General features: G+C 37.5%; 1 protein-coding gene across 6 annotated transcripts; it reads right to left on the minus strand.

Annotated features, from left to right (window-relative positions):
• On the minus strand, positions 1 to 27,777 carry SPIN2B (spindlin family member 2B). Of its 6 annotated transcripts, XM_085008022.1 has the most exons (4): positions 27,357 to 27,777; positions 26,470 to 26,696; positions 16,724 to 16,826; positions 1 to 3,545 (listed from the first exon to the last, which is right to left on the minus strand). In XM_085008022.1, exons 2-4 carry the CDS (start codon positions 26,692 to 26,694, stop codon positions 3,436 to 3,438), a joined length of 438 nt encoding a protein of 145 aa, XP_084864148.1. In that variant the 5' UTR covers positions 26,695 to 26,696; positions 27,357 to 27,777; the 3' UTR covers positions 1 to 3,435. The 6 variants fall into 6 exon arrangements, with proteins under 6 accessions (XP_084864148.1, XP_084864146.1, XP_084864145.1 ...); XM_085008020.1 differs by lacking the exons at positions 1 to 3,545; positions 16,724 to 16,826 and having other exon boundaries at positions 25,748 to 26,696; XM_085008019.1 differs by lacking the exons at positions 1 to 3,545; positions 16,724 to 16,826 and having other exon boundaries at positions 25,748 to 26,696; positions 27,352 to 27,777.
• Positions 27,778 to 27,868: the final 91 nt, after the last annotated feature.

A 27,868-nucleotide genomic window follows, 5' to 3' on the forward strand; every position in this document is an offset into this window, starting at 1 on the left:
TTTTTAATTTTTTGAGAAGCCTCATACTGTTTTTCATAGTAGATGAACCAGTATATTCCTGCCAACTGTGTATGAAAGTTCCTTTTTCTCCACATCCTCACCAACATGTGTTACATGTGTTTTTTTGATGACAGCCATTCTGACAGGTGTGAGATGGTAACTCATTGTGGCTTTGATTTGCATTTTCCTGATGATTAGTGATGCTGAGCAACTTTTAATGTGCTTGTTGGCCATCTGAATTTCCACTTTGGGAAAATATTCACTTTTTCTGTCCATTTTAAAAAATCAGGTTAGATTTTTTGGACGTTGAGTTAGACAATTAGTTGATATATTTTTGGGCATTAACCAATCCATTATTAGTCACATCATTTGCAAATATTTTCTCCCATTCAATAGGTTACATTTTCATTTTATGGATGGTTTCTTTGCTGTGGAAAAACCTTTAAATTTACATTCCATTTATTTATTTTTTATTTATTTCCTTTGCTTTAAGAGATGGATCCAAAAATATTGCTATGATTTATGTCAAAACATGTTCTGCCTATCTTTTCGTCTGGCAGTTTTATAGCATCTCATCTTAGATTTAGGTCTTTAATATATTTTAGGTTTATTTTTGTATATGGAGTTAGAGTATGTTCTAATTTCATTCTTTTCCATGTAACTGTCCAGTTTTCTCAACATCACTTATTAGAGAGACTGTCTTTCTCCATTTTATAGTCTCTTCTTTGTCATAGATTAATTGACCACAAGTTTGTGAAAGTATTGCTCTGAAGAACCAAATCTTGAGAAAGAACAGAGCTGGAAGAACCATGCTCCCTGACTTCAGGCTATACTACAAAGCTATGGTAATCAAAACAGTATGGACCACCCATTGACAAATATGATATCTAAACTAGCAAGCATGAGAAGAAGACAGGATGAATGTGGAACATTGAAAATGCATTTGAAATTAAGGAGACCAGTAAGAGAAACAATTCTGCACACATATAGAAGGCCATATCAAAATATAAGGGGAACCACTAGTCAAATAACTATAATGGTCACACACATAAAAAAGAAAAGCCAAGCCAAACATAACACTAAACATGGTCAGAAAATCACAAGAAAAGACAAACAAAAGAGGAAGGGATAAAAAGACCCAATAGTAATCCAAAAAAAAAATTAAGTAAATGACAAGAAATACATACTTAGCCATAATTACATTGAATGTAAATGGATTAAATGTTCCAACTAAAATAAAAAGATTAGATGAATGGATTCAAAACCAGACACAGATATATGCTTTCTACAGAAGACCCACTTTAGATATAAGGACATATACAGATTTAAAGTGAGGGGATAGAATAAAATATTGCCTGCAAATGGAAATTACAGGAAAACAGGAGTAGCAATACTCATATCAGACAAAATAGATTGTAAAATAAAGAAGGTCACAAGAGACAAGGGACATTACATAATGATCAAAGGGTCATTACAAGAAGAAATAACAATTTTAAATCTATATGCACCCAACATAGGAGAAGCACAATATATAAGGCAACTACTAACAGTCATAAAAGGTGAAACTGACAGTAACACAATAATAGTGGAGTACTTTAACACCCCACTACCAGCCATGGACAGATCATCCAGACAGAAAATCAGCAAGGAAAACACAGCCTTAAATGATACACTAGACCAAATAGAATTTAATCATATCTATAGAACGTTTCACCCAAAAGCAGCAGAATATACATTCTTTCAAGTGTACACAGAACATTCTCCAGGATAGATAATATCTTGGGCTGCAGAGCAAGCCTTGATAATTTTTTTTAAAAATTGAAAACATTTCAAGTATTCTCTCCCATCACAATGCTATGAGACTACAAATAAAATACATGAAAAAAAGCAAAAAACACAAACCCTTGGAAGCTAAACAATATGCTACTAAACAACCAATGAATCACTGAAGAAATCAAAAGAGGTTATTAAAAGATAATCCAAAGAGAAATGACAATGAAGATACAGAAATCCAAAACGTATGGGACACAGATAAAGCAGTTCTGAGATGGAAGTTTATAGCAATACAATCTTATCTCAGGAAAGAAGAAAAAACTCAAATAAAAAATGAATCCTTACAACTTAAACATCTAGAGAAGGAAGAATAGACAAAGCCCGAAATAAGTAGAAAGAAAGAAATCAAGATTAGAGCATAAATTAATAACATAGAGACAAAAAAAGCAATTGAGAGGATCAATGATACCAAAAGTTGGTTTTTGAAAAGATCAACAAAACTGATATACCATTAGAAAGACTCCTGGGCATATATCTGGACAAAACGTTCCTTAAAAAAGACACATGCACCCTCATGTTCATTGCAGCACTATTCACAATAGCCAAGACATGGAAACAACCCAAATGTCCATTAACAGACAATTGGATTAGGAAGATGTGGTATATATACACAGTGGAATACTACTCAGCCATAAAAACTAATGAAATAATGCCATTTGTAGCAACATGGATGGAACTGAAGACTCTCATCCTTAGTTAAGTAAGTCAGAAATATAAACACAAATACTATATGATATCACTCATATCTGGTATCTAATATACAGCACAAATTAACCTTTCCACAGAAAAGAAAATCATGGACTTGGAGAATAGGCTTGTAGTTGCCTGGGGGGAGGGGGATGGAGTGGGAGGGATTGGGAGCTTAGGGCTAATGGATGCAAACTATTGCTTTTGGAATGGATTAACAATGAGATCCTGATGTGTAGCACTGAGAACTATGTCTACATACTTACAATGTAGCACAACAATGGGAAAAAAAATTATGTGTACATGTATGTGTAACTAGGTCCCCATGCTGTACAGTGGGAAAAAAGTGTGTTGGGGTAAATAACAATAAAAATATATTAAAAAAAGAAATACTCATCAAGAAAAAGAGAGGGTTCAAATCAATAAAATTAGAATTGAAAAAGGAGAAATTAAAACTCACACTGCAGGAGTTCCCATCGTGGCGCAGTGGTTAACGAATCCGACTAGGAACCATGAGGTTGCGGGTTCGGTCCCTGCCCTTGCTCAGTGGGTTAGCGATCCGGCGTTGCCGTGAGCTGTGGTGTAGATCGCAGACACGGCTCGGATCCCACGTTGCTGCGGCTCTGGTGTAGGCCGGCAGCTACAGCTCCAATTTGACCCCTAGCCTGGGAACCTCCATATGCCGCAGGAGCGGCCAAAGAAATAGCAAAAAGACAAAAAAAAAACAACAACAACAAAAAAAAACTGACACTGCAGATGTACAAAGGATCATGAGAGACTACTATGTGCAACTGTATGACAATAAAATGGACAACCTAGAAGATTCTTACAAAGGTACAACCTACCAAGACTGAACCAGGAAGAAACAGAAAATATGAATAGACCAATCACAGGTACTTAAATTGAAAGTGTGATTTAAAAACCTCCAAAAATCAGAAGTCCAGGACCTGATGGCTTCACAGCTGAGTTCTTCCAAACATTCAGAGTTGAGTTAACAGCTCTTATTCTGAAATTTTTCCAGAAAACTGTGGAGAAAGGAACACTCTCAAGCTCATTATATGAACCTACCATTAATGTGATACCAAAACCAAAGATACTACAAAGAAAATAACAGGCCAGTATCACTGATGAACATAGGTGCAAGAGTCCCCAGCAAAATATTAGCACATTGCATGCAAATATACATTTAAAAGATCATACACCATGATCAAGTAGGATTTATCCAAGGGATGCAAGGATTCTTCAATATCCGCAATCTATGTCATAGACCACATCAACAAACAGAAAAATAAAAACCATATGATTATCTCAATATATATAGAAAAAGCATTTGACAAAATTCAATGCCTATTCCTGTAAAAATTCTCCAGAGAGTGAGCATAGAGGGGAACTAACTCACAGCTAACATCACTCTCAATGGTAAAAATCTGAAAGCATTTCCACTAAGATTAGGAACAAGACAAGGATATCCTCTTTCACAAATGTTATTCAAAATAATCTTAGAAATTTTAGCCATGGCCATCAGAGAAGGAAAAAAAAAGGGATCCAAATTGGAAAAGAAGTAAAACTATCACTGTTTGCAGTGACCTGATTCTATAGCTAGAAATTCCTAAAGACACTACCAGATTACTACTAGAACTCATCAATGAATAGGGAAAAGTCGCAGGATACAAAGTTAATACACAGAAATTGATTGCACTTCTAGATACTAACAATGAAATATCTGAAAGAGAAATTAGGGAAACCATCCCATTTACCTTTGTGCATCAAAAAGAATAAAATACCTAGGAACAAACCTACCTAAAGAGACAAAAGACTTGTACTCTGAAAACTATAAGACACCAAAGAAAGGAATTGAAGAAGACAAAAGTAGATGGAAAAAATATACCATGATCTGGATTGGAAGAATCAATATGGTCAAAATGACAATACAACCTAAGGCAATCTACAGATTCAATGCAATCCCTATCAAATTACTAATGACATTCTTTACAGAACTAGAACAAAATATTTTAAAATTTGTATGGAAACACAAAAGACCTTGAAAATCCAAAGCAATATTGAAAAGAAAAGATCGACTCCCTGACTTCAGACACTACTACAAAGCTACAGTCATCAAAAGTGTATGGTATTCGCACAAAAACAGAAATATAGATAATGGAACTGGATCAAAAACCCAGAAATAAACCCAAACACAGAACACTGTAAATCAACATTGTTTACAGAACATTGTAAATCAATCATAATAAAAATGTTTTTAAAGACTTCAGTACTGGCACAAAAGCAGATCAATGACATAAAATACCCCAGAAATAAAACAAGGCACATATGGTCAATTAATTTAATACTTTTTTTCTTTTAACCTTCTTTCTAGGTTGAGTGATTTGTTACAATATTAGAGTAATCTTAGTTTAATTATATATTTATCTTTACCCTTGAGTTTTATACTTTCATATGTTTTGTGTCACTAATTAGCAATGTTATGTTTCTGCTTGAAGAACTCATTGTAACACTATTTGTAAGGCTAGTATAGTGTGCTCTTTCAGTTTCTTTTTATCAGGGAGTCTTATTATCTCTCCTCCATTCTTAAAGACAACTCTCTGGATAGAGTATTCTTTATTGGCAGTATTTTTCTATCAGTACTTTAAATTAATCATGCCTCACCCTTCTGCACTGCAATGTTTTTTTCCTGAAAATTCCACTGATAGTTGTACAGGAATTCTCTTCTATGTGAAAATATGCTTTTCCCTTGCTGCCTTTGAGATTTTTCTTTCTCTCTGTCACCCTTTAAAACCTTGAACAATTTAATTAAAATGGGTTGGGGTTTGGGATGTAAATGCTATAAAATTGGGTTTTGACAATCATTGTACAACTATAAATGTAATAAAATTCATTGAGTTAAAAAGTGCGTCTTTGTGTTTCTCTTTTCCACTGAGTTAAAAAGTGTGTCTTTGTGTTTCTCTTTGGCTGCTTATTTGTTGTTCTTTGGATTTTCTGGTTCTAGATGTCTTTCTTTCCTTGAGATTGGGAAGTTTTCAGCTATTATTTCTTTAAATAAGCCTTTTGCCCCTGTCTTTATATTTTTATTCTTCTGGGATAACTATAATTCGGTTGTTGGACTACCTTCATAGTTTTCCCAAAGTCCCTTAAGTTAGTCTTCTTTTTTATTATTTTTGTTTCCTCTTTGATCTTCTTGTTAGATAATTTTTACTGCAATGGGTTCAAGGTTCAAGGTTGCTGATCTTTTTTTTCTGCTTGATTCGATGTTGTTAAACTCATATATTTAATTTTTCACTTTGGAAATTGTATTCCTCAGTTCACTGTTTTATGTTTGGTCCTTTAAAAAATTTTGTGATCTAGGATCAATATGACAGAGGAGTAGGACATGGAGTTCACCTTCTCCCAATCAATAAAAAAAACTACATGCAGTATGGTTCACACAGAACATCTACTGAACACTGTCAGAAGACCTCACACTTCCAAAACTTCCAAGTAACTATTTAGAACAAAAGGGTAAAAGAGATGGAGAGAAGAGCGAAAAAAAGGAATCAGGATTTGACTAGCACTCCTGATAAGGATCTGTGAACAAGGAAAATAATACATACACTGGGAGACTACCTAACTGACAGGGAGAGCAGCCAGGACAGAGGGGGAGCCTAAAAGCCTCATAGTAAAGCACATCAGCCAGTCTAAGGGGGGCAAAGCAAAAATAGCTGCAAAGAATATTAGTACCACCACCCAGCACACCACAGCCTGATGCACTCTGGCAGGGACTTAGTGCTGAGGCTCAAGATTTGGAGATCAGTCTCAAGGAGAGGACTAAGGTTGGCTGTGTAGAAACAGCCTGAGGGGGATAGGGAATGGTGCACTACAGATGACGGGGTATGGGAGGAGGACTGGGCCCTCCAGAGAGGGAAGGTCCTATTGTTGGGGAGTGAAAGAGGATAGTGGGTGGGATTACCCTAGGACATTTTTTTCTCTGTGACAACACAAGGGCTCTTAGGCAGCAGGGTGCCTCTTGTTCCATCTACTGGGGCATGTGCAAACCACCATAGCCATCTGGAACACCAGAGGTGGGCATGGCCCACTACTACTGATTGTTGTGTGACCAAGTACTGCCTGCTGCCCCAGTCACTCCAAGGGATGCTGCCATGGAATGCCCTGCAACTGAGCACCACCTATTGACCCATCTCACTGGGAATGCATACCCCCCCACCCTTACTGTTGCCAAGGTTCCCAGGGGCCAACCCCACCTCCCTGAGGGTTGAAACCACTGCCAAGGGCCTGGCAACCAGGTGCTGCCTAAATGCTCTGGCAATTGTCCCCATCTCCCTAGAAGTACAGGTACAACATGTACCTGCACCCTATCAAGGCAATAACGGCATACATGCAATGAGGAAAGAAAGAGTAAGCATTCAAACCAAAAGTAGCCTACATTCCAAAAAATTACTAAATCTACACAAGGTACCCCATGGCACTCCCACATATAAATAGCCCACTGAGACTACAGTACATAATTGTTTTCCCTAAACTCACAAAGAAAAATATAAGCAAAAAGAAGAAGCATGGGAACCATTCCCAGTTAAACGGAGCATTCTCTCCAAGAAAACAGAATCCTGCAGTCTAACACACAACAACAAGTTTTAAAAAACAGTACTGAGGAGTTCCCATTGTGGTTCAGAAAGTTATTAACCCAATATAGTATCTGTGAGGATGTGGGTTTGAGCCCCAGCATTGCTCAGTGAGTTAAGGATACAGCATTGCTGCAAGCCATGGCAGAAGCTGCAGATGAGGCTTGGATTTGACATTGTTGTGGCATAGGCATCAGCTACAGTTCCAATTTGACCCCTAGCCTGGGACCTTCCATACGCCACAAGTGTGGTCCTAAAAGGAAAAAAAAATATAGAAAATGCTGAAGGAATTAAGAACAGCTATCAACAGTCATGCAAATTACTTTGAAGAGGAACTAGAAACTATAAGGAGCCAATAAAAATTGGAAAATTCTTTTGCAGAGATGAAAGCTGAGCTAAGGCATTGAACACCAGAATGAATGATGCAGAGGAATAAATAAGTGACTCAAAAGATAGAATAATGGAAATCACCCAATCAGGAGAACAGATAGAAAGACAAGTAAAAAAAATAATGGAAGTAATAGAAGATCTCCATAGTGAGGGGAGGAAAAAATGGCAGAATAGTGGGATGTGAGTCTCACGTATTCCTACAAATAAATTGAGAATGCAACTATATATGGAACTATTTGCACAGAAAATTTGGTGAATGCTAGTAATGATGTCAGGATTCTGAAAGAGCAAGAAAAACTTCAAGAAATCAGTTAGGACAAAAGAAAAAAGAAAGAGAGATTAAATGAAAAAGGAAGAGGGGGAAAAAAAAAAAGGAAGAGGGATGAGACCTGCACCCCTAGGAGGGTGCTAAAAGAGGAAAAGCTCCTGCACCCTAGGGAGTACCCCCACCACATAGGAGATCAACCAAGACAGAGGAGGAACTTTAGGGTATTGGGGGAAAACACAGTGATCACGGAGAAACAATCAACATGGAAATAGTCCTCCACAAAGATTTAGTGCTAGTGCTCTGCACCTCTTAAATGTACACTGGTACCAGCAGTGTTGGAAACTAAAAATTCAAGTTTGGAGATCAGACTCAAAGAGCTGAGACTAGTTACATGGGAAAAATTGGGGGTGGCTATACAGAAACAACCTCGAGGGACTGGAGTGTAGGGTGATCACATTTGAGGGTGTAAGCTGAGGAAACTTGGAGGGGCTTGAAGATGAGGCGTCATTGTTGTGGGAAGTTGTCAAGAAGGGGCAGGATCCATCACTACAGCCTTGTTCCCCACAAAGATTCAATGCAATTCCTATCAAATTATCAATGACATTCTTCATAGACCTAGAAAAAATATTTTGAAATTTGTATGCAAACAGAAAAGACCCCAAATAACCAAAGCAATGTTGGAAAAGAAAAATGGAACTGGAAGAGTCAGGCTTTCTGACTTCAGACTATACTGAAAGCTACAACAATCAAAACTGTATGGTACTTGGAGAAAAACAAAAATAGAGATCAATGGAACAGGACAAAAAGCCCAGAAATAAACTCAAACACCTATGGTAAACTAATCTATGACAAAGGAGGCAAGGACATACAGTAGAGAAAAGATAATCTCTTCAGTAAGTGGTGCTCTGACAACTGGATTGCTACATGTAAAGGAATGAAATTAGAATATTTTTCAATGTCATACACAAAAATAAATTCAATATATATTAATGACAATAAAAACAAAAATAAACCAATGGGACCTAATTAAACTCAAAAGCTTTTGCACAGCAAGGAAACCATTAAAAAAAAACCCCACAGAATGGGAGAAAATCTTTGTGAACAATGCAACTTACAAAGGCCTAATCGCCAAAATACATACAACTCATACAACTCAGCAACAGAAAAACAAACAACCCACTCAAAAAATGGGCAGATGACCTAAATAGACATTCTCCAATGAAGACATATGGATGGCCAGTAGGCACATGAAAAAATGCTCAAAAACAAAAATTATTAGAGAAATGCAAATCAAAACTTCAGTGAGTTGCCACATCACACCCATCAGAATGGCCATCATTAACAATTTACAAATAACAGATGCTGGAGAGGGTAGGCCCTCACTGTTGGGAATGTAAATTGGTACAACCACTATGGAAAACAGTGTAGAGATTCCTCAGGAAACTATAGATCTACCATATAATCCAGCAATCCTATTCCTAGGCATGTATCCAGACAAAACTGCAATTCAAAAGGATACAGGCACCCCTATGTTTGCTGTAGCACTATTCACAATAACCAAGACATGGAAGCAACCTAAATGTCTACTAACAGATGAAAGGATGAAGAAGATGTGACACAGATATGCAATGGAATACTATTCATGCATAAAAAATCATGGAACAAGGCCATTTTCAGCAACATGGATGCGACTAAAGATTCTCATACTAAGTGAAGTATGTCAGAAAGAGAAAGACAAATAGCATATATCATTTATATGTGGAATCTAAAATATGGCAGAAATGAACCTATCTACAAAACAGAAACAGACTTGTGTTTGCCAAGGAGGAGGGGGAGACAAAGTGGGATGTACAGGGAGTTTGGGATTGGTAGATGAATACTATTACTTTTAGAATGGATAAGCAATGAAGTCTTACTGTATAGCACAGGGAGCTATATCCAATCTCTTGGACTGGACCATGATGGAAGATAGTACAAGAAAAAGAATGTATACACACACACACATATACATATATATATATATATATATATATATATATATATGTTGTACAGAAATTGGTGCAATACTGTATGCTGTACAGAAATTGGTACAATACTGTAAATCAAAATAAACTAATCAATGATATATTAATAAAAATAAAATTTTAAAAATAAAACAAAAAGAGGAAATGAATTTTCTCCCCATGCCCTCACATTTTCCAAAAAATCAGAAATTAAAAACTCATTGAAAGAGTACCAATACATTTTAGATGAATGTCTAGAAATCTACATAATTTTTATAGATTTACATGTTTTTAGTTTATAGATATACATATATTTTAGATTTTTCTAAAGATTGAGACAATGGTCTTATATAAGGCAAAAATCTCAGAAGAGATGAGAGAGCCTTGTAAAATTTCATTTTGCAGCAGTCAGAATGGCCATTATCAAAGAGTTTACAAACAATAAATGCTGGAGTGGGTATGGAGAAAAGGGAACCATCCTATACTTTTGATGGGAATGTAAATTGGTGCAATTACTATGGGGAACAGTATGGAGGTTCCTTTAAAAACTAAATATAGAACTACCATATAATCCAGCAATCCCAGTCCTGGGCACATATCTGGAGACAAACATTATTTGAAAAGAAACATGCACCCCAATGTTCATCGTAGCACCATTGACAGGGAAGCAACATAAATGTCCATCAACGGAGGAATGGATAAAGAAGATATGGTACAATGTAATAAAAAAAGGACAAAATAATGCCATTTACAGCAATGTGTGTGGACTTAGAGATTATCATGCTAAGTGAAGTAAATCACATAAAGATAAATACCATATGAGGTCACTATATGTGGAATATAATAATAAATTATACTAGAGAATGCCTGTATCCCTTTGCTGTACAACAGAAATTGGTACAACATTGTTAATTACCCACACTTTAATTTTAAAAAAGAGTAAAAAAGACATTATTCACCAAAGAGAAATAGACTCAAAGATTTTGAAACTAAACTTCTAGTTACGAAAGGGGAAATGTTGGGAGAAAGCTACATTAGAAGATTGAGATAAACAATATGCACTATAACATTCAAAATAAATAAATTACAAGGACATACTGTATAGCACAGGGAAGTCTACTCAATAATCCGCAATAACCTATACCAGGGAAAAATTCTGAAAAGGAATGAATATACACATATGTAAAACTGATTCATGTTGCTGTACACCTGAAAATAACAAAAGGGTTAGTCGATTATATTCAAATAATTATATTAAAAAATAAGAGATCTACGGGATAATATAGAACCTGTAAATCTACACATAATAGAATTTCCAGAAGGAGAAGAAAGGGAAAAAGGGGTTGAAAATATATTTGAGAAAATTATGCCTGATAATTTCCAAAATCTAACTAAGGAAACAGATATCCAGATACAAGAAGCATAGAGGGCAATCAAGTTGAACTCAAATCTACACCAAGACATATTATAATAGATAAGGAGGAATTTAAAGATTTTTAGAGGATTCTAAAGGCAAGAAGAGAAAAGCAAAGAGATAATTACTCCATACAGCTATCAGATTATTTCCCAATAGAAATATTACAGGCCAGAAGAGAGTGGCAAGATATATTCAAATTTTAAAAGAGAAAATTTTGCAACCCAGAACCCACTAACCAGTAAGATCACCATTTAAAATAGAGGAGAAATAAAGAATTCCTCAGGCAAGCAAAAAGTAAAAGAATACAGCAATACTAGACCTATCCTAAAGGAAATATTGAAAGATCTACTCTAAATTGTGAAGAAGAAAGAACACATAGGATGGAAGAAATAACAATTGGAAAGTAGATAAGCCAATTTAAATAAGCTAATATATAGATAAAAAATATCCTATTTGCAAAAGCAATGAAAAGGAACACCCAAAGGATAAAGGTGAAGATGTAAAAAAAGGACATCAAAATCATAAAATATGTGGAAGGAGAGTAAGAAAATCTAGACTCTGTTTTTATAGAATGTGTTTGAGCCTATATGAATATTAGGCTAAAGAAAGCATATATATGTAGAGTTTAACATACAGGAAAAGCAGGGAAACCACAAATCAAAAACAAATAATACATTCACACAAAAAAAGATGTGGTTGGAAATCATCCAACCACAGAAAGAATAAGAAAAGAACAAAGCAGAAACATAGAATCAACTGGACAAAAAGATTTGAAATAGCAATAAATACATATCTATCAATAATTAGCACAAATGGACTAAATGTTACAATCAAAATACACAGAGAGGCACACTAGATAAAAAAACAAAAGCCTACAATATGCTGCCTACAAGAGACCCACTGTATGGCAAAAGACCAACGTAGATTGAAAATAAGGGATGGAATAATATATTTCATGCAAATGGAAATGACAGGAAAGCAGGAGTCATAATCAATACTCACATCAGACAGAATAGACTTCAAAACCAAGGCCATAAAGAGAGATAAAGAAGGACACTAATTAAAAAATCATCAATTCAAGAAGAGGCTATTATACTCACCAACATATATGCCCCTAATATAGAAGCAACCTAATGCATAAAACAAATACTAACAGATATAAAAGGAGAAATTGATGGGAATACAATAATAGTAGGAGACGTTCACACCTTATGCACATCACTAGACAAATCTTCTAGACAGAAAATCAATAAGGCAAATGATACAATAGAATAGTTACACTTCATTGATATTTTTAGGACAGTACATCAAAAAAGACCCCACAGAATATACTTTTTTTTTCAAGGGCACATAGAACATTCTCTAGGATTGACTATATACAGGGGCACAAAACTAACCTCCATAAATCTAAGAGTATAACAATAATTTCAAGTATCTTCTCTGACCACAATGTCATGAAACTAGAAATCAACCACAAGAAAATAAATGAGAAAAAATGACTACATGGAGAATAAACAACATGCTATTAAAATTCAATGGCTCAATGAGGAACTAAAAAAGGAAATTGAAAAAAAATACCTTGAGATGAATGACAATGAAAATGCAACCATACAAAATATAGGGGATGTCACAAAAGCAATTCTTAGAGCAAAGCACATAGCGATATAGGCCTTCCTCACAAAAGAAGAAAAATCTCAAAATCAACAACACAACCTACCACCTAAAAGAATTAGAGAAACAAAGCCCAAACTTGGCAGAAGGAAAGAAATCATCACGATTAGAGAGGAAATTAAAAAAACAGAGATTCTGGACTTTTATTTGTAGGCAGTGTTTTTATGACATATTTAATTTCATTTCTAGTGACTGGTCGTAGAGTTGATCTATTTCTTCTTGATTCAGTTTTGGCAGGCTGTTGGTCTCTAGACAGATGTCCATTTCTTCTAGGTTGTCAAATTTGTTGGCATATAGTTGTTTATAGTATTCTCTTATGGTTTTTTGTATTTATGTAGGATCCATTGTGACTTGTCATTAAACCAATGCTCCTTAAACTTTTTCAAAATTGAAGAAGAAGAAACATTCCCAAAGACATTCTATGATGCCACCATCACCCTAATTCCAAAACCAGACAAAGATACCACCAAAAAAGAAAACTATAGACCAAAATCTTTGATGAATTTAGACGCAAAAATTCTCAACAAAATTTTAGCCAACTGAATCCAACAACATATCAAAAAGATTGTACACCATGACCAGGTGGGAGTCATCCCAGGTTCAAAAGGATGGTTCAACATACATAAATCAATCAACATCATACACCAAATTAACAAAAGAAAAGTAAAAAAATCACATGATCATCTCAATAGATGCAGAAAAAGCATTTGACAAAGTCCAACATCCATTCATGATAAAAACTCTTACCAAAGTGGGTATAGAGGGTATATTCCTTAACATAATAAAAGCCATTTATGACAAACCCACAGCAAACATAATACTCAATGGAGAAAAGCTGAAAGCCTTCCTACTAAAATATGGGACAAGACAAGGATGCCCACTCTCACCACTGTTATTCAACATAGTACTGGGAAGTCCTAGCCATAGCAATCAGACAAACAAAAGAAACAAAAGGCATCCAAATAGGAAGAGAAGAGATAAGACTGTCATTGTATGCAGATGACATGATATTATATTTAGAAAACCCTAAGGCCTCAACCCCAAAACTAATTGAACTAATCAACAAATTCAACAAAGTAGCAGGATACAAGATGAACATTCAGAAATCAGTCGCATTTCTGTATACTAAAAATGAAACATTAGAAAAGAAATACAGAAATACAATACCTTTTAAAATTGCACTCCAAAAAATCAAATACCTGGGAATACACCTGACCAAAGAGGTAAAGGACTTATATGCCAAGAACTATAAAACATTAATCAAGGAAATTAAAGAAGATGCAAAGAAATGGAAAGCTATTCCATGCTCCTGGGTTGGAAAAATTAATGTTGTAAAAATTACCCAAAGCAATCTACAGATTCAATGCAATCCCTATCAAATTACCCATGACATTTTTCACAGAACTAGAACAAACAATCCAAAAATTTATATGGAACCACAAAGACCCAGAATTGCCAAAGCAATCCTGAGAAACAAAAACCAAGCAGGAGGCATAACTCTCCCAGACTTCAGGCAGTAGTACAAAACCACAGTCATCAAGAGAGTATGGTACTGGTACCAAAACAGAAATACAGACCAATGGAGAAGAATAGAGAACCCAGAAATAAACCCTGACACCTATGGTCAAGTAATCTTTGACAAAGGAGGCAAGAACATAAAATGGGAAAAGACAGTATTTTCAGCAAGTCTTGATGGGAAACCTGGACAGCAGCATGCAAATCAATGAAACTAGAACACACCCTCGCACCGTGCACAAAAATAAACTCAAAATGGCTGAAAGACTTAAATATAAGACAAGACACCATCAAACTCCTGGAAGAGAACAGAGGCAAAACATTCTCTGACATCAACCTTATGAATATATTCTCAGGTCTGTTTCCCAAAGCAACAGAAATAAGAGCAAATATAAACCAATGGGACCTAATCAAACTGACAAGTTTTGCACAGCAAAGGAAACCAAAAAGATAACTTACAGAATGGGAGAAAATAGTTCCAAATGATGCAACTGACAATGGTCTAATCTCTAAAATATACAAACAACTTAAACAACTCAACAGCATAAAAGCCAACCACCCAATGGAAAGAGGGGCAAAGGACCTGAATAGACATTCTCCAAGGAAGGTATACAGATGTACAACAAGCACTTGAAACAATGCGCAACATCCACAATTATTAGAGAAATGCAAATCAAAAGTACCATGAGATACCACTTCACACTATTCAGAATGACCATCATTAATAAGTCCACAAATAACAAATGCTGGAGCAGGTGTGGAGAAAAGGGAACCCTCCTGCACTCTTGGTCAGAATGTAAGCTGGCACAAGCACTATGGAGAACAGTATGGAGGTACTTTAGAAAATTATATGTAGAACTACCATATGACCCAGAAATCCTAATCTTGGGTATATATCTGGACAAAACTCTACTTAAAAAAGTCACATGCACCCTCATGTTCATTGCAGCACTATTCACAATAGCCAAGACATGGAAACAACCCAAATGTCCACTGATAGATGATTGCTTCAGGAAGCTGTGGTATATATACATAGTGGAATACTACTCAGCCATAAAAAAGAGTGAAGTAATGCCATTTGCAGCAACATGGATGGAACTAGAGACTCTCATCCTGAGTTAAGTAAGCCAGAAAGAGAAAGACAAATACCATAAGATATCACTTATATCTGGAATCTAATATATGGCACAAATTAACCTTTCCACAGAAAAGAAGATCATGGACTTGGAGAAGAGACTTGTTGCCAAGGGGCAAGGGGAGGGAATAGGAGGTACTGGGAGCTTGGGGTAAAGAGATGCAGAATGAAGCCTTCAGGATGGATTAGCCATGGGATCCTGCTGTGTAGCCCTGGGAACTCTGCCTAGTCAATTATTTTGGAACATGTAATGTGAGAAAAAAGAATGTATACATGTATGTGTACCTGGGTCGCCATGCCGTGCAGTAGAAAAAATACATATATAAAGAAATTTAAAAAAAATACCTGGGAATGGAAAAAAAATAGAGATTCAAAAAACAATAGAAAAAGTCAATAAAAACTTGAGCTGGTTCTTTGAAAGTGTGAACAAAATTGAAAATTCTCATGCCAGGCACACCAATAAGAAAAGAGAAAGAACTGAAATAAGCAAATTAAGAAATGAAAAAGGAGAAATCTCAATGAAAACTGAAGAAACACACAAAAATCCTATAAAGTAACACTATGAAAAATTTTATTCCAATAAATTTGACAACCTACAAGAAATGGACAACTTTCTAATTACATAAAGTGGACCTAAACTGAATGAAGAGGAAATAGATAATTTGAACAGACTGATCACCACATATGAAATTCAACATGTAATTTAAGAATATAAACTCCCTACAAAAATTAGTCCAGGACAAGTTGGCTTTACCAGGGAATTCTATCAAATATACAAAGAAGAATTTATACTGATCATTCTTAAACTTTTCTAAAAGAATGAAGAAGGAACAATCCCAAAGATATTCTATGAAGCCACCATCACCTGAATACCAAAACCAGACAAGACATTGCCAAATAATAAAATTATAGGCCAATATCTTTGATGAATATAAATGAAAAAATTCTCAACAAAATTTTAGCAAACAGAATCCAACAACACATAAAAAAGATCATCCACTGCAACCAAGTGGAATATATTCTCCATTCACAAGGATGGTTCAACATATGAAAACCAATCATAGTAATACACCACATTACCAAAATAAAAGTCAAAAACCTTATGATTTTCTCCATAGATTTAGAAAAAGCATTTGACAAAATTCAACATACATTCATGATAAAAACTCTTACCAAAGTGAGTATAGAGGGAATATTTCTCACCGTAATAAAAGCCACTTATGACAAATCCATAGCCAATACAATACTCAATGGAATGGAGTCTTCCTGCTACAATCTGAAACAAGACAAGGATGCCCAGTTTCACTACTTTTATTCAACACAGTATTGGAACCTATACACAGTAATCAAACAAAACAAAGAAAAGGAATCCAAATTGGAAGAGGTAAAATTGTTAGTATATGCAAATGATATGGCATAGAAATCCCTAAGGACCCATACAAAAACTATTCAAACTGATCAATGAATTCAGCAAACTAGTAGGATACAAGCTTAACATTCAGAAATTGATAGTATTTCTGAGTACTAAAAATGAAATATTAGAAAAGGAATATATGAAAAAACAATATCTTTTGAAATTGTACCCCCCAAAATTAAATTCCCAGGAATAAACCTGACCAAGAAGGTAAATGACTTACATGCTGAGAACTATAAAACATTAATCAAGGAAATTAAATAGGATTCAAAGAAATGGAAAGATATCCCATGCTCTTGTATTGGAAGAATTAATATTGTTAAAATGACCATACTTATCAAACCAATCTGCAGATATAATGTGATCACTATCAAATCACCCATGGCATTTTTCACAGAACTAGAACAGATAATCCAAATATTTATATGGAAACATGAAAGACACAGAATTGCCAAAGCAATCCTGGTCGGTGGCGGCGGGGCGGGGGGCAGGCAGAAAACAAAGCAGGAGCCCTAACTCTCCAGACTTCAGAAAATACTGCAGAGCTACAGTAGTCAAATCCATGTGTTACTGGTACAAAAACAGACATAAGGATCAAGGGAACAGAGCAGAGAGCCCAGAAATAAACTCAGACACCCATGGTCAGTTAATCTTTGTTAAAGGAGGTAAAAATATAAAAAGGGAAAAGACAGTCTCTTCAGCAAGTGATACTTTAGAAACTGGATAGTTGCATGTAAATCAATGAAACTAGAACACACCCTCACACCATGAACAAAAATAAGCTAAAAAATTGCTTGAAAACTTAACCATAAGACAAGAAACCATAAAACTCCTAGAAGAGAACATAGGTAAAACATTCTGACATAAACTGTATAAATGTTTTCTTAGGTCAGTTTACCAAGGCACTGTATAAATGTTTTCTTAGGTCAGTTTACCAAGGCAATAGAAAAGAAGGGACCCAATCAAACTCACAAGCTTTTGCACAACAAAGGAAACCATTAAAAAAAAAAAGGTGACTTATAGGATTGGATGAAATAGTTGCAAACGATGCAACTGACAAGGGATTAATCTTCAAAATGTAAAAATTGCTCATACAAATCAACAACAAAAAACAACCAACCAAATTGAAAATGAGCAGAAGACCTACTTAGGCATTTCTCCAAAGAAGACATACAGATCTCCAGAAGGCACATGAAAAAATGTTCACTATCATTAAATATTAGAGAAATGTAAATCCAAACTACAATGAGGTACCTCCTCACACTGGTCAGAATGACCATCATTAATAAGTCTACAAATAACGAATGCTGGAGAGGCTACTGAGAAAAAGAGAACCCTCTTACACTGTTGATGAGAATGTAAACTGATGAAGACATTTTGGAAAACAGTATGGAGTTCCTCAGAAAACTAAATATTGAACTACCTTCTGACCCAGTAATCCTGCTCCTGGGCATATATCCAGACAACACTATAATTTAAAAAGATATATTCACCCCTATGTTCATTGTTGCACTTTTCATGATAACCAAGACACGGAAATAACCTAAATGTCCATTGACAGATAAGTGGATTAAGAAGATGTGGTACATACATATAATGGGATATTACTTAGCCTTATAAAACCAAAATAATGCAATTCACAGCAACTTGGATGCAACTAAAAATTATCATAGTAATTGAAGTTCAGTCAGACAGAGAAGGGCAAATACCTAATGTGATATCACTTATATGTGGAATCTAAAATATGGCACAAGTTAACCTATCTAAAAAATCCAAAATATGGCACAAGTTATCCTATCTACAAAACAGAAACAGATTCACAGACATAGAGAACACATTTGTAGTTGCCAAGTAGGAAGGGGGATGGAGTGGGATGAGTTTAATAGATGTAAAATATTACATTTATAATGGACAGACAATAAGGTCCCACTGTATAGCACAGAGAGCTATAGCCAATCTCCTGTGATAGACCATGATGGAAATATATATGCAATAAAAGTGTATATACGTATGAGTTATTTTGCTGTATAGCAGATATTTACACAACATTGTAAATCAACTATACTTTAATAAAATATTTTTTAAAATTTAATTTGTATATCATTTGTAATTTTCCCTTTTTTAAGCACTTCTCTCCTGACTTCAGTAAGTACCTTAATATTATTTGGAACTCTTTGTTTGATAAGTCACTTATTTCATTTTGCTTAAGTTTGATTCCTTGAAATTTATCTTGTTATTTGCTTAGAAGAATACTTTTTCTTATCTTTCCTAGACTCTCTGTGTTGGTCAGTGCATTACATAAAACAGACTGGCCTGTGTACTAGATGAACATCATCAATCAGCCTAGTGGGAGCTCCCAGTTGCCTCTTAAACCACTGTGATTGTCCAAGCTGCCATCTTTTTTTCTTAGTGGCTCCTAGTAGATTAAGGAGTAACAAGATACCTCAGTGTCCCAAGGGCATGGGAAAGGCCTACATGTCTGTTCAGACTCCCAGTAAGCTGCTAATTGCCTGGCCTTCAGTTCCTTTATATAGGTTAATTGGAAGCCAAACCTCAAGTAGCAGCTGGGATATTCAGGACATTAGTTATGCAGATGAATACTCACCTGTCATGATGAATCCAGGACCTGGATGTTTGGCCTCTGTGATTAGCCAGTGGGAATAGTCTCTGGGAGTGTTTGTGTGCCCAGAGATAACCATGTCCTTGTTTTGAGTGGTCTTTGGTGACTTGTGAATTTCAAACCCCCTCACCTCCCAGCTTAAATGATTTAGAAGCTTGTTACTCAGGAGGCAGCCTTAATAATATTGGTGCTAGATGTGTGGACAAGTGCTTTCTAGGTTGAACCTAGAGATTTACTTTTATTGTTCAAGCAAGGCAGGAAGAGATATAGGGGATGTGCCCATAAGTTCTTTCAGGCTTCCGGGAGACTCTCAGTCTGCTCCCACATATAGGCTGATTAGAAGACAACCTCTCAGATAGCAAACTGTGAACATATGCTGTCAAACCCCTTCCACAGTGTAACTAGGAGATGGACAATTTTGTCTGCTCTTTCTGTACTAAGCCTGGAAAATATAACTGTGGGAGTGCTCATGCACCATTTTATAACTGCTTCCTTTGCTATGCTCCCATGGGGCCTATGAGTACAAGCCCTATTCTCTATCAGAGTTAGGTGATTCAGGGGCCCATCCTTCAGTGGCAGCCATAAAAATTGGAGTACTAGATGTTTGGTGAAACCCTTCACTCCATAGGGATAGTCAAGGAGTTGAGAGTTGATTCCTAAGACAACATGTGCCATAAATGGGCTTCATAGCAAGAGTGCTACTCCTCTTGCATATCCTTTCCTATTCCATTTCTCAGATGTACAGTGTGTAGGAGTCAGTGAAGTAGTTTCTGGATTTTTCTCAGAGAAATTTCATCCATGTGTAGCTGCATACTCAGTGCATCTTTTGGAGGAAGGAAGGTCAGATGCCTCTTATCTGCCATCTGGATGATGTCACTAGAGATAATATATTTTAAAAATTACTACTTTGCTCTAAATAAACATAACATAATCTTTTATCCATTCCAAGTATATAGCTTAGCGGCATTACATACATTCACACTGTTGTGCAACTATTCCACCGTCCATCATCAAAAATTATCTTTCCAATCTGAAACTCGGTACCCACTAAGTTATAAATCCCTATTCCTCCTTCCCCCCAGGCCCTGCCAACCACTGTTCTTCTGTTTCTAAGAATTTGACTATTCCAGGTAAGTAATATAAATGGAATCATACAATATTTGACCTTTTGTGTCTGGCTCATCTCATTTAACATAATGGCCCTTAAGTTTCACCTATGTTGTACATATCTGCATTTCCTTCATTTTCAAGGGTGGATAACATTACATTGTATTTATATACATTGTTTATCCATTCATCTGGCAATGGATATTTGTGTTGCTTCCATCTTTTGGCTATTGTGAATAATTCTGCTATACGTATTGCTTCAACATCCTGCATTCATTGTTTTGGTATATACTGTTATATACCAATTAGAACCCTAGCCTGGGAACCTCCATGTGCCATGGGAGCAGCCCGAAAAATGGAAAAAAAAAAAAGAAATAGGATTACCCAAGGATAGGATTACTGAATCATATGAAAATTATATTTTTAAATACTTTTTTGGGGGAAACTGCCATATCATTTTCAATCTTTTTATAATTCCCACCAATTGTGCATCATAGTTTAAATTTCTCCACATCTTCACCATCACTTAATATTTTCTGGTTTGTTTTTTTATATAAGCCATCTCAGTGGGTATGAGGTGATACACTTTTGTGGTTATAAATTGCACTTCACTGATGATTAGTGATGTTGAACATCTTTATATATACCTATTGGCAACTTATTATACAAGTAATATCTATGCAAATAATTTGCCCACTTTTTTGGTTAATTTTTGTTATTGTTGGGTTATAGAAGTTCTTTAGTGTGAATATTAAATATCAGATATATAATTTGAAAATATTACCTTCCATTCTACAAACACCTTTCAAGAGATAGCTCAAAAGAAACAAGTCAGTGTTTTGCTTGCCAGATGTACAGTAACATGAGAGACACATACAGAATTGCCTTTCAACAATATATAAGAATGAAATTGCTGGGAATACACTAACCTCTATGTATGTCATCACTAGATAATGGCAAATTTCTTTCTGACAAACTCACCTACATTGTATAGGATCTCCCACTTGTTTAACTTCCTAATACATATTTTAAAACTTCACATTTTGCTGATCTAATGTGTGTGAGATTATTTCACTTTAATTTTCATTTTCTTAGTTAATTCATAGTTAATAGAAGAGATTCATATATGTAATGAATGTTTATTACACACTTACTGTATGCCAGGTACTCTTCTAAGGACATGGGATACACTGGTGAGTATAAAGGAAAAAAATTGCACTTTCAGGATTTACATTCTGGCAGGGAAACAAAAATAAACATATCAAGTAGATTATATAGTATGCTAGATGACATATTATGAAAACTATACAGTAAGGTAATGGAGAGCCTATGAAGGTAATGTATATTCATTGACTTTGATCTATTTGTGAATTGTCTATTCATATACTTTGCCAAGTTTTCTATGGACTGTTTATTTTTTCATTGAATATATTTTTATCTATTTAATTCATTTTAACTATCAAAGTTTGTACCCTAATATTTTTTACTCCAAATTTTTCATGATGATTTTTGAAATTAGGGGTTTGTATGTTTTAAAATAATTAAGCTTATCAAACTTTTTTTTCATCACTTGTTCACTTTCTTCTGTTAAAATATATTTCCATATTTTCATGGTAAAAAAATAAATATTCACTTTCAATTTATTCTAAAAGTTATATAAATATTACCTTCCAAATTTAAGTATTAACATTTTTCCATGAGGAATTTATTTTGTGTATGTTGTAATAAAGAGATCTAAGGGTATTTTTTTTGCAATATTAAAACAGATTAAAGAAGCACTATGTATTTTTTATTATTTTGAATGTCTCACACATTTAGTAGTAGTCATATCATGGTAATTTGATCCTCCATCAGAAGTGTTATGCTTGTAAAACTTTATACAACTTCAAGAATCTTCTACTGGCAGATCCATTAATTGAATAAAATATACGGTCATCATTCACCTTAAATATCACCTCTATTATGATTCAAGTTTCTTAAATGTAAATTTCAATATAGGTCTCTACTCTTTTTCATTGGTATATTTGACCTCTTCTTCAAACTTTAACCACAGACATTACACTGCACAATTTCCAGAATGGTCCTGTTAAAAGACAAAACGAATCATATCCAGCTTCTGCTAGAAATATTCAAATGAGTTTCCACCATACTCACTGTAAAAGTCAAATTCCATTCTGGGAACATAAAAACTCTGAGGCCTCTTTCTCTGGTATCACCATCACCTCTCTGAACTCACTTCCTGAGTATCCTCTATATTTCTCACTCAGCTCCAGGCATGCTGGTATCCTCAGTGTTCCTTGAACATGCTAGGGCTACTCCTGCCTTGGAACCTCAGCAATTGCTGTCCCTCTACCTGGAATGGTCCTAGCACAGACAGCCACAAGGCCACTTCTCTCATTGCCTTCAAGTCTTTACTCAAAAACCATGCTCTCAGTGAGGCCCTCTTTGATTTCACAATCTGTCCTATCCAACATCAGCCTCCTCCCTGGAATTTCAATCCCTCATTCTTTGCTTTATTTTTTCCTTCCTAACACTTAACACTTTGAAAATACTTTATATTTTACTTATTGTATCTTGACTACCGTCTGTCTCCCACACTAAAATGAAAGTCCCATGATGGTAGTATTATTTTATTTGTTTCTTTTGTTTATTACCATATCCTAAGTACCAGTTCCTGGAAGACTGCCTGGCAGAGAGCCCACCTGAAGTAAGTATTGGTAAGATGGAGATAAAGCAAATAGATTTAAAAGCAAATGGGGTCAAAGTGAGCCAAAGGGGGGCTAGGCAGTTTCCTCTGGGTCTAGACCCAAAGCTAGGAATGCAAATACCTCCAGGGGACAACTGAGCATTTTATTAGAATGAAGCAGGCCAGCTGGGGGTGTGGCCAACTTGAGAGCATTCTGAGTCTAAAATGGGCTGAGCCCTTCCTCAGAGCCAGCTGCTTGTATCCTTGTCGGAATGTGGGCCTTAATCCTTGGATTTTTGTTTCTGTGTTTGTTTTCGTTTTTTTTTTTTTTTTTTTTTTCAGGTGAGCCAGAAATGTGGATTTTTGCCATGTGAAGTCCCCCAAATGTCTAAGTAGCTAATTTTAAAATGGGAAATGGCAGAAACATAATAGGACAGTGGGCTGAAATTGGCCCATGACTGGCCAGCAGGCATTTGCTAGACTAAATTATATGATGTATGAAAGAAAACTTATCCCTGCTATGGTGAAGTGGGCTTGCCTTGTGTAATTCTTGAGGCAAACAGCTCCAGGTCATGTTGGATGGAGAGAATGAACCTGAATTACCACCTTCTTTCAACTCCTGGAAGCTTCCTGTCTCCCCCTCTCCCTGCTATGCATGGAGTTAAGGGAGCCTGGGCAGTGGGGAGTCATCAAAACTGTTTCTTTGAGGGCAGGGGTATATTTTAGTGAAGTAGGAAATGGGAAAACCAGAGAGAGGGTTTTGAAAGGAACTTCCACAGACAGACTGGGGAAAGGCAAGAAGAAGAGGAAGAGAAGGACAAAGACTCATGTGTTGGGACACAGTATCTCTGAGGGAGTTTACTGGGGACAGGAGCACCACACCTTCCCCCCTACCAATCACCTATGTGGCACTACACAGTCAAAGGAGTTAGTTATACTCCTAGCCCAACTGCCCATGCCATTTATCTCACCTGGAAATAGAACTGCACAAACTTCGATCACAGCTCCTCATGTGCTTGAGGCGGGCAAGACTGGTCAGGAAGTACCTATGAAGGGTCAGTAGCCATTGGCTTTGTCGGGGTATAGCCAGAATAGGGCCTCTGAGGGCAGCAGACCTTCAGTTTGCTGAAGCACTGGGTGGAGCCACCTGTGGTTTCAGGCAGCTGCTGAGAGAAGTATGGACAGTCAAGTATTCCCCATGCCATGGAGAGAAACATTAGGCTCAATCCTCTGATGCACCTCTTCCATAAGGAGGCAAGGTATAGCCCAGGAGGAGGAAAAACAGTGAGGGGACTGCTGTACCTGGGTTTAGAAAGTTTCCATTTTTCTGGATAAAATGCTTTCCAAATGCAAGGTGGCACATCTTTTAAGTTCTGAGAGAAGTGAACCAAGACCTTCAGGTCTGAGATTTACTGCTCTTGGGTCCTCTGGAAAATATGAGCTCCCTGCGTATGGTACACCATGTTAGTGTGTTTAGGCTGAGGCGGGGGTTCTGCTCAGCAGGTGTGGCATGAACTTCTTGAAATAATAAAAGCCTTTTAGGTATAAAATTGACTTCTGCTTAACTCATGGGACATTCCTGTCAGAATGTCCCTCTAGGGAACCTCCAGTCCATCTGGTTTCTTTGACTATTGTCACATCCTTTGGGCACAAAGCCAGAGGGGGCAATTTGGATACTGCCAGGAATCCTACTTTTTCCTAGGTCTTCCCATCTCTCCTGGACCCCACTCTCCATATATATATATATATATATATATATATATATATATATTTTTTTTTTTTTTTTTTCTGTATTCTCACTCTCTCTGTCAGTCTTTTTTCTTAGAATTCCTCCTTCCTCTGTGTCCTTCCCCTTCTGGCTCCTCACTCACTCATAGGCCACCATTTGAATATCCTTTTAGCCTCTCTCCAGGTCCCTGCCAACTTCATCTTTCTCTCCCTTACTCTGGACCTCTTCTAAGCTTCTTTGTGCCCTTCTCTACCCAATTTATTCTGTCTGTTTTCCTCTAAGCCCCAGGATCTCACTTTCCTCTGTTATTCTTCATCCCCTCCAGGTTCGGGGGGGCCTCCCTGTCTTTTAGGTCACCCTCCCCCCTTAGGAGCCTTTCTATTTCTGCCCCCTCCCCACCTCCTCCTAAGCAGCCACCTCCCCTTCTCCCTTCCCCCACAGCCCATCTCTAGTTCTTTCTCTCCCCCACCCCACCTCCCTAGACCAGACCAACTAAGTCCTATTTCATTTTTAGATGACTGATTATGGTACTGGCTGAACTTTATTCGCAGCCTGAATTTACAGCTGTTCCTTCCTTTCATGTCCCATCCACCAAACACACCCAATCTTTTCAACATGATAAATTCCTTACACACAGCATGTCATGTCCACACAAATTTGTATTTTTCAGAACAAAACAATAGTTATGCTGGCAAAGATGTCGAATTAACAGGGACCCTTAAGCTTTCGATACACTGAAAAGTAACATTATTTTGCATGTCTACAAAGTACACACTTGTTTCCACAAATGTGGCAAAGTTCACCCTAACAGTTAGGACTTTTTCACCAAATCATAGACATAGATATGGAAATCATCATCAAACTTGATGAAATACACAGAAGGTTTGGCTTCCACTTGGTGAATGACCATGCCGATCCGTTTGGAGCCATCTTCTTTGGTATACTCCACATGTTTACCTATCAGGCCATCTACAACTCCTCCTGGCTCCCTCTCTGCTGGAGGAGACTCACTGGACTCTGGCATGATACGGAGGTCTCCTTCTTTATAATCATCTAGAAGCTGGTACATGTACAAGACAGGATCTTTCTCATAGGTAATATAAAACCAGGCTTTCATGATAGGTGCTTGGGCTAAGACCATTCCTCTCCATTCATCCTTAGAACCATGCTCACCCTCAAACATATGTTCCACAGCTTTACCAATTATGGTATTTGCAAGGTTTGCATCACTGACTTGAGATGATGCCACCCTGTCAGAAAGAATTTTAAGAGACAAAACTCTTTCATCTCTGTGAAGTTCCAGTCCATAGACACAGTCAATTCCATCATATTTCACCAGATAAAGAGAAGGATTTATAGGCACCTGATCCAGAACGGTTCCTTTCCACTGGGTGATGGGCTCATCGCCTTCCTTCCACCCGTGTGAAATTCTGCAGCCCACGATGTTCCTGCGGGGCTGGGACGAAGGTCTGCCTCTCTGCTTCTTTTGGGAGGCTTTTTTCTTCGTCATGTTTGCACACCCAGTGGCCCGTCCTGCAACTGCCCTGGTTTGTTGCCCTTCGGCCTCCTGTGAGTTGGCGGTTTTCATGTCTGCAACGGGAGGAGAGAAGATAAGAAGGGAACGTTCAATATGCCTTAAGGTAGGGTGAAGGTCTCCCAACAGCGACATCTCCATGCACCCTGCGCCAGTGCCTATATATTTTCCCCATGAGCCTGGCAGCAATGCTGGAAATCCTGGCCGTGTGCCCGAAAGTGCTCTCCCTCCTTGGTTCCTCTAGGCTGCCGGGAAGGACAGCAGCAGCAGTGGTGCCTGCTGGGGTTAGGAACTCTGCAGAAGGGGGCGGGCTACCTCCTTGTTCAGAGACCCCAGCCTCCACCACCCGCCACTGAAGCCCACTTTAAAAATACCCTGCAAAGCGCCTATCCCCCCACCGCCCTGACCCGCACGCATGCACGCATTCACTCACACCGTCCTCCTGCGCTGAACGCCCCAGTAGGCTACTCACACGCCCCCTGTCTACCCCCAGTCGCTTTCTTGGCACCCAGAGCCCTCTTCTCCCCGCGCTCACCTTCAAGGTCTTGTCTGGCTCCTAAAGCTACCCTCCTTTCCTATTGCCCTTCTCACTCCCCCCTTCCCTCCTCCTCCACCTCAGTCTCACCCGGCGGCGCCTGCCCCCGCCCCCTTCCTCCTGCAGGAGTCCATCCCATCCCCCTTCTCCATCCAGGCGCCCACCAATGGCCTTGCCTTGCCTTGCCTGGCGTCCACCGCCCCGGATCTAGGGCCTCAAGTGCCCAAATCGGACACCTCGCAGCTTCTTTTGCGGTGAGCCTGTGTCCAAGGAGGATTGGCAGGCGATGAGCCGGCAGCTTGCAAGTGCTGGGAGGGGAAGACCCCCCGTAGGCGAGGATCGCGTCAGGAGGGCAGAGGGGTGGGCGAGGAGGATGGCGGTGGTACCTCCAGCACTCCTTTTGGGGGCCCTCAGCCTCCGTGTTGGTGTCGGCAGCCCCTCTGCCACATTAGGCTCCCACCAGTAGCTACTGCTGCAGCAGTCTCCTCCCTCTTTCCGCTTTGGACTCTGCTCTTAGTTTCCTGTTATTGGGGAGGCCTTCCCTTCCTGCTAAATACTATGCTGCCAGCTTCCTTTGCCTTGGAGCCACTCCTTGGCTGCTCCTCCCCTTTCCAAAATTCAGATCTATAGTTGGTCCTTTCCTCTGCATGTCCTTCCCACCCCTACTCTCTTAAACTATCTCCACCACTAGGC

The sequence above is a fragment of the Sus scrofa genome, chromosome X (genome assembly GCF_054392235.1).
Source record: "Sus scrofa isolate SSC_HxYL_T2T_F1_AM1 chromosome X, Sscrofa_HxYL_maternal_Yorkshire_Landrace_v2.0, whole genome shotgun sequence".
In the NCBI taxonomy this organism is placed as follows: domain Eukaryota; kingdom Metazoa; phylum Chordata; class Mammalia; order Artiodactyla; family Suidae; genus Sus; species Sus scrofa.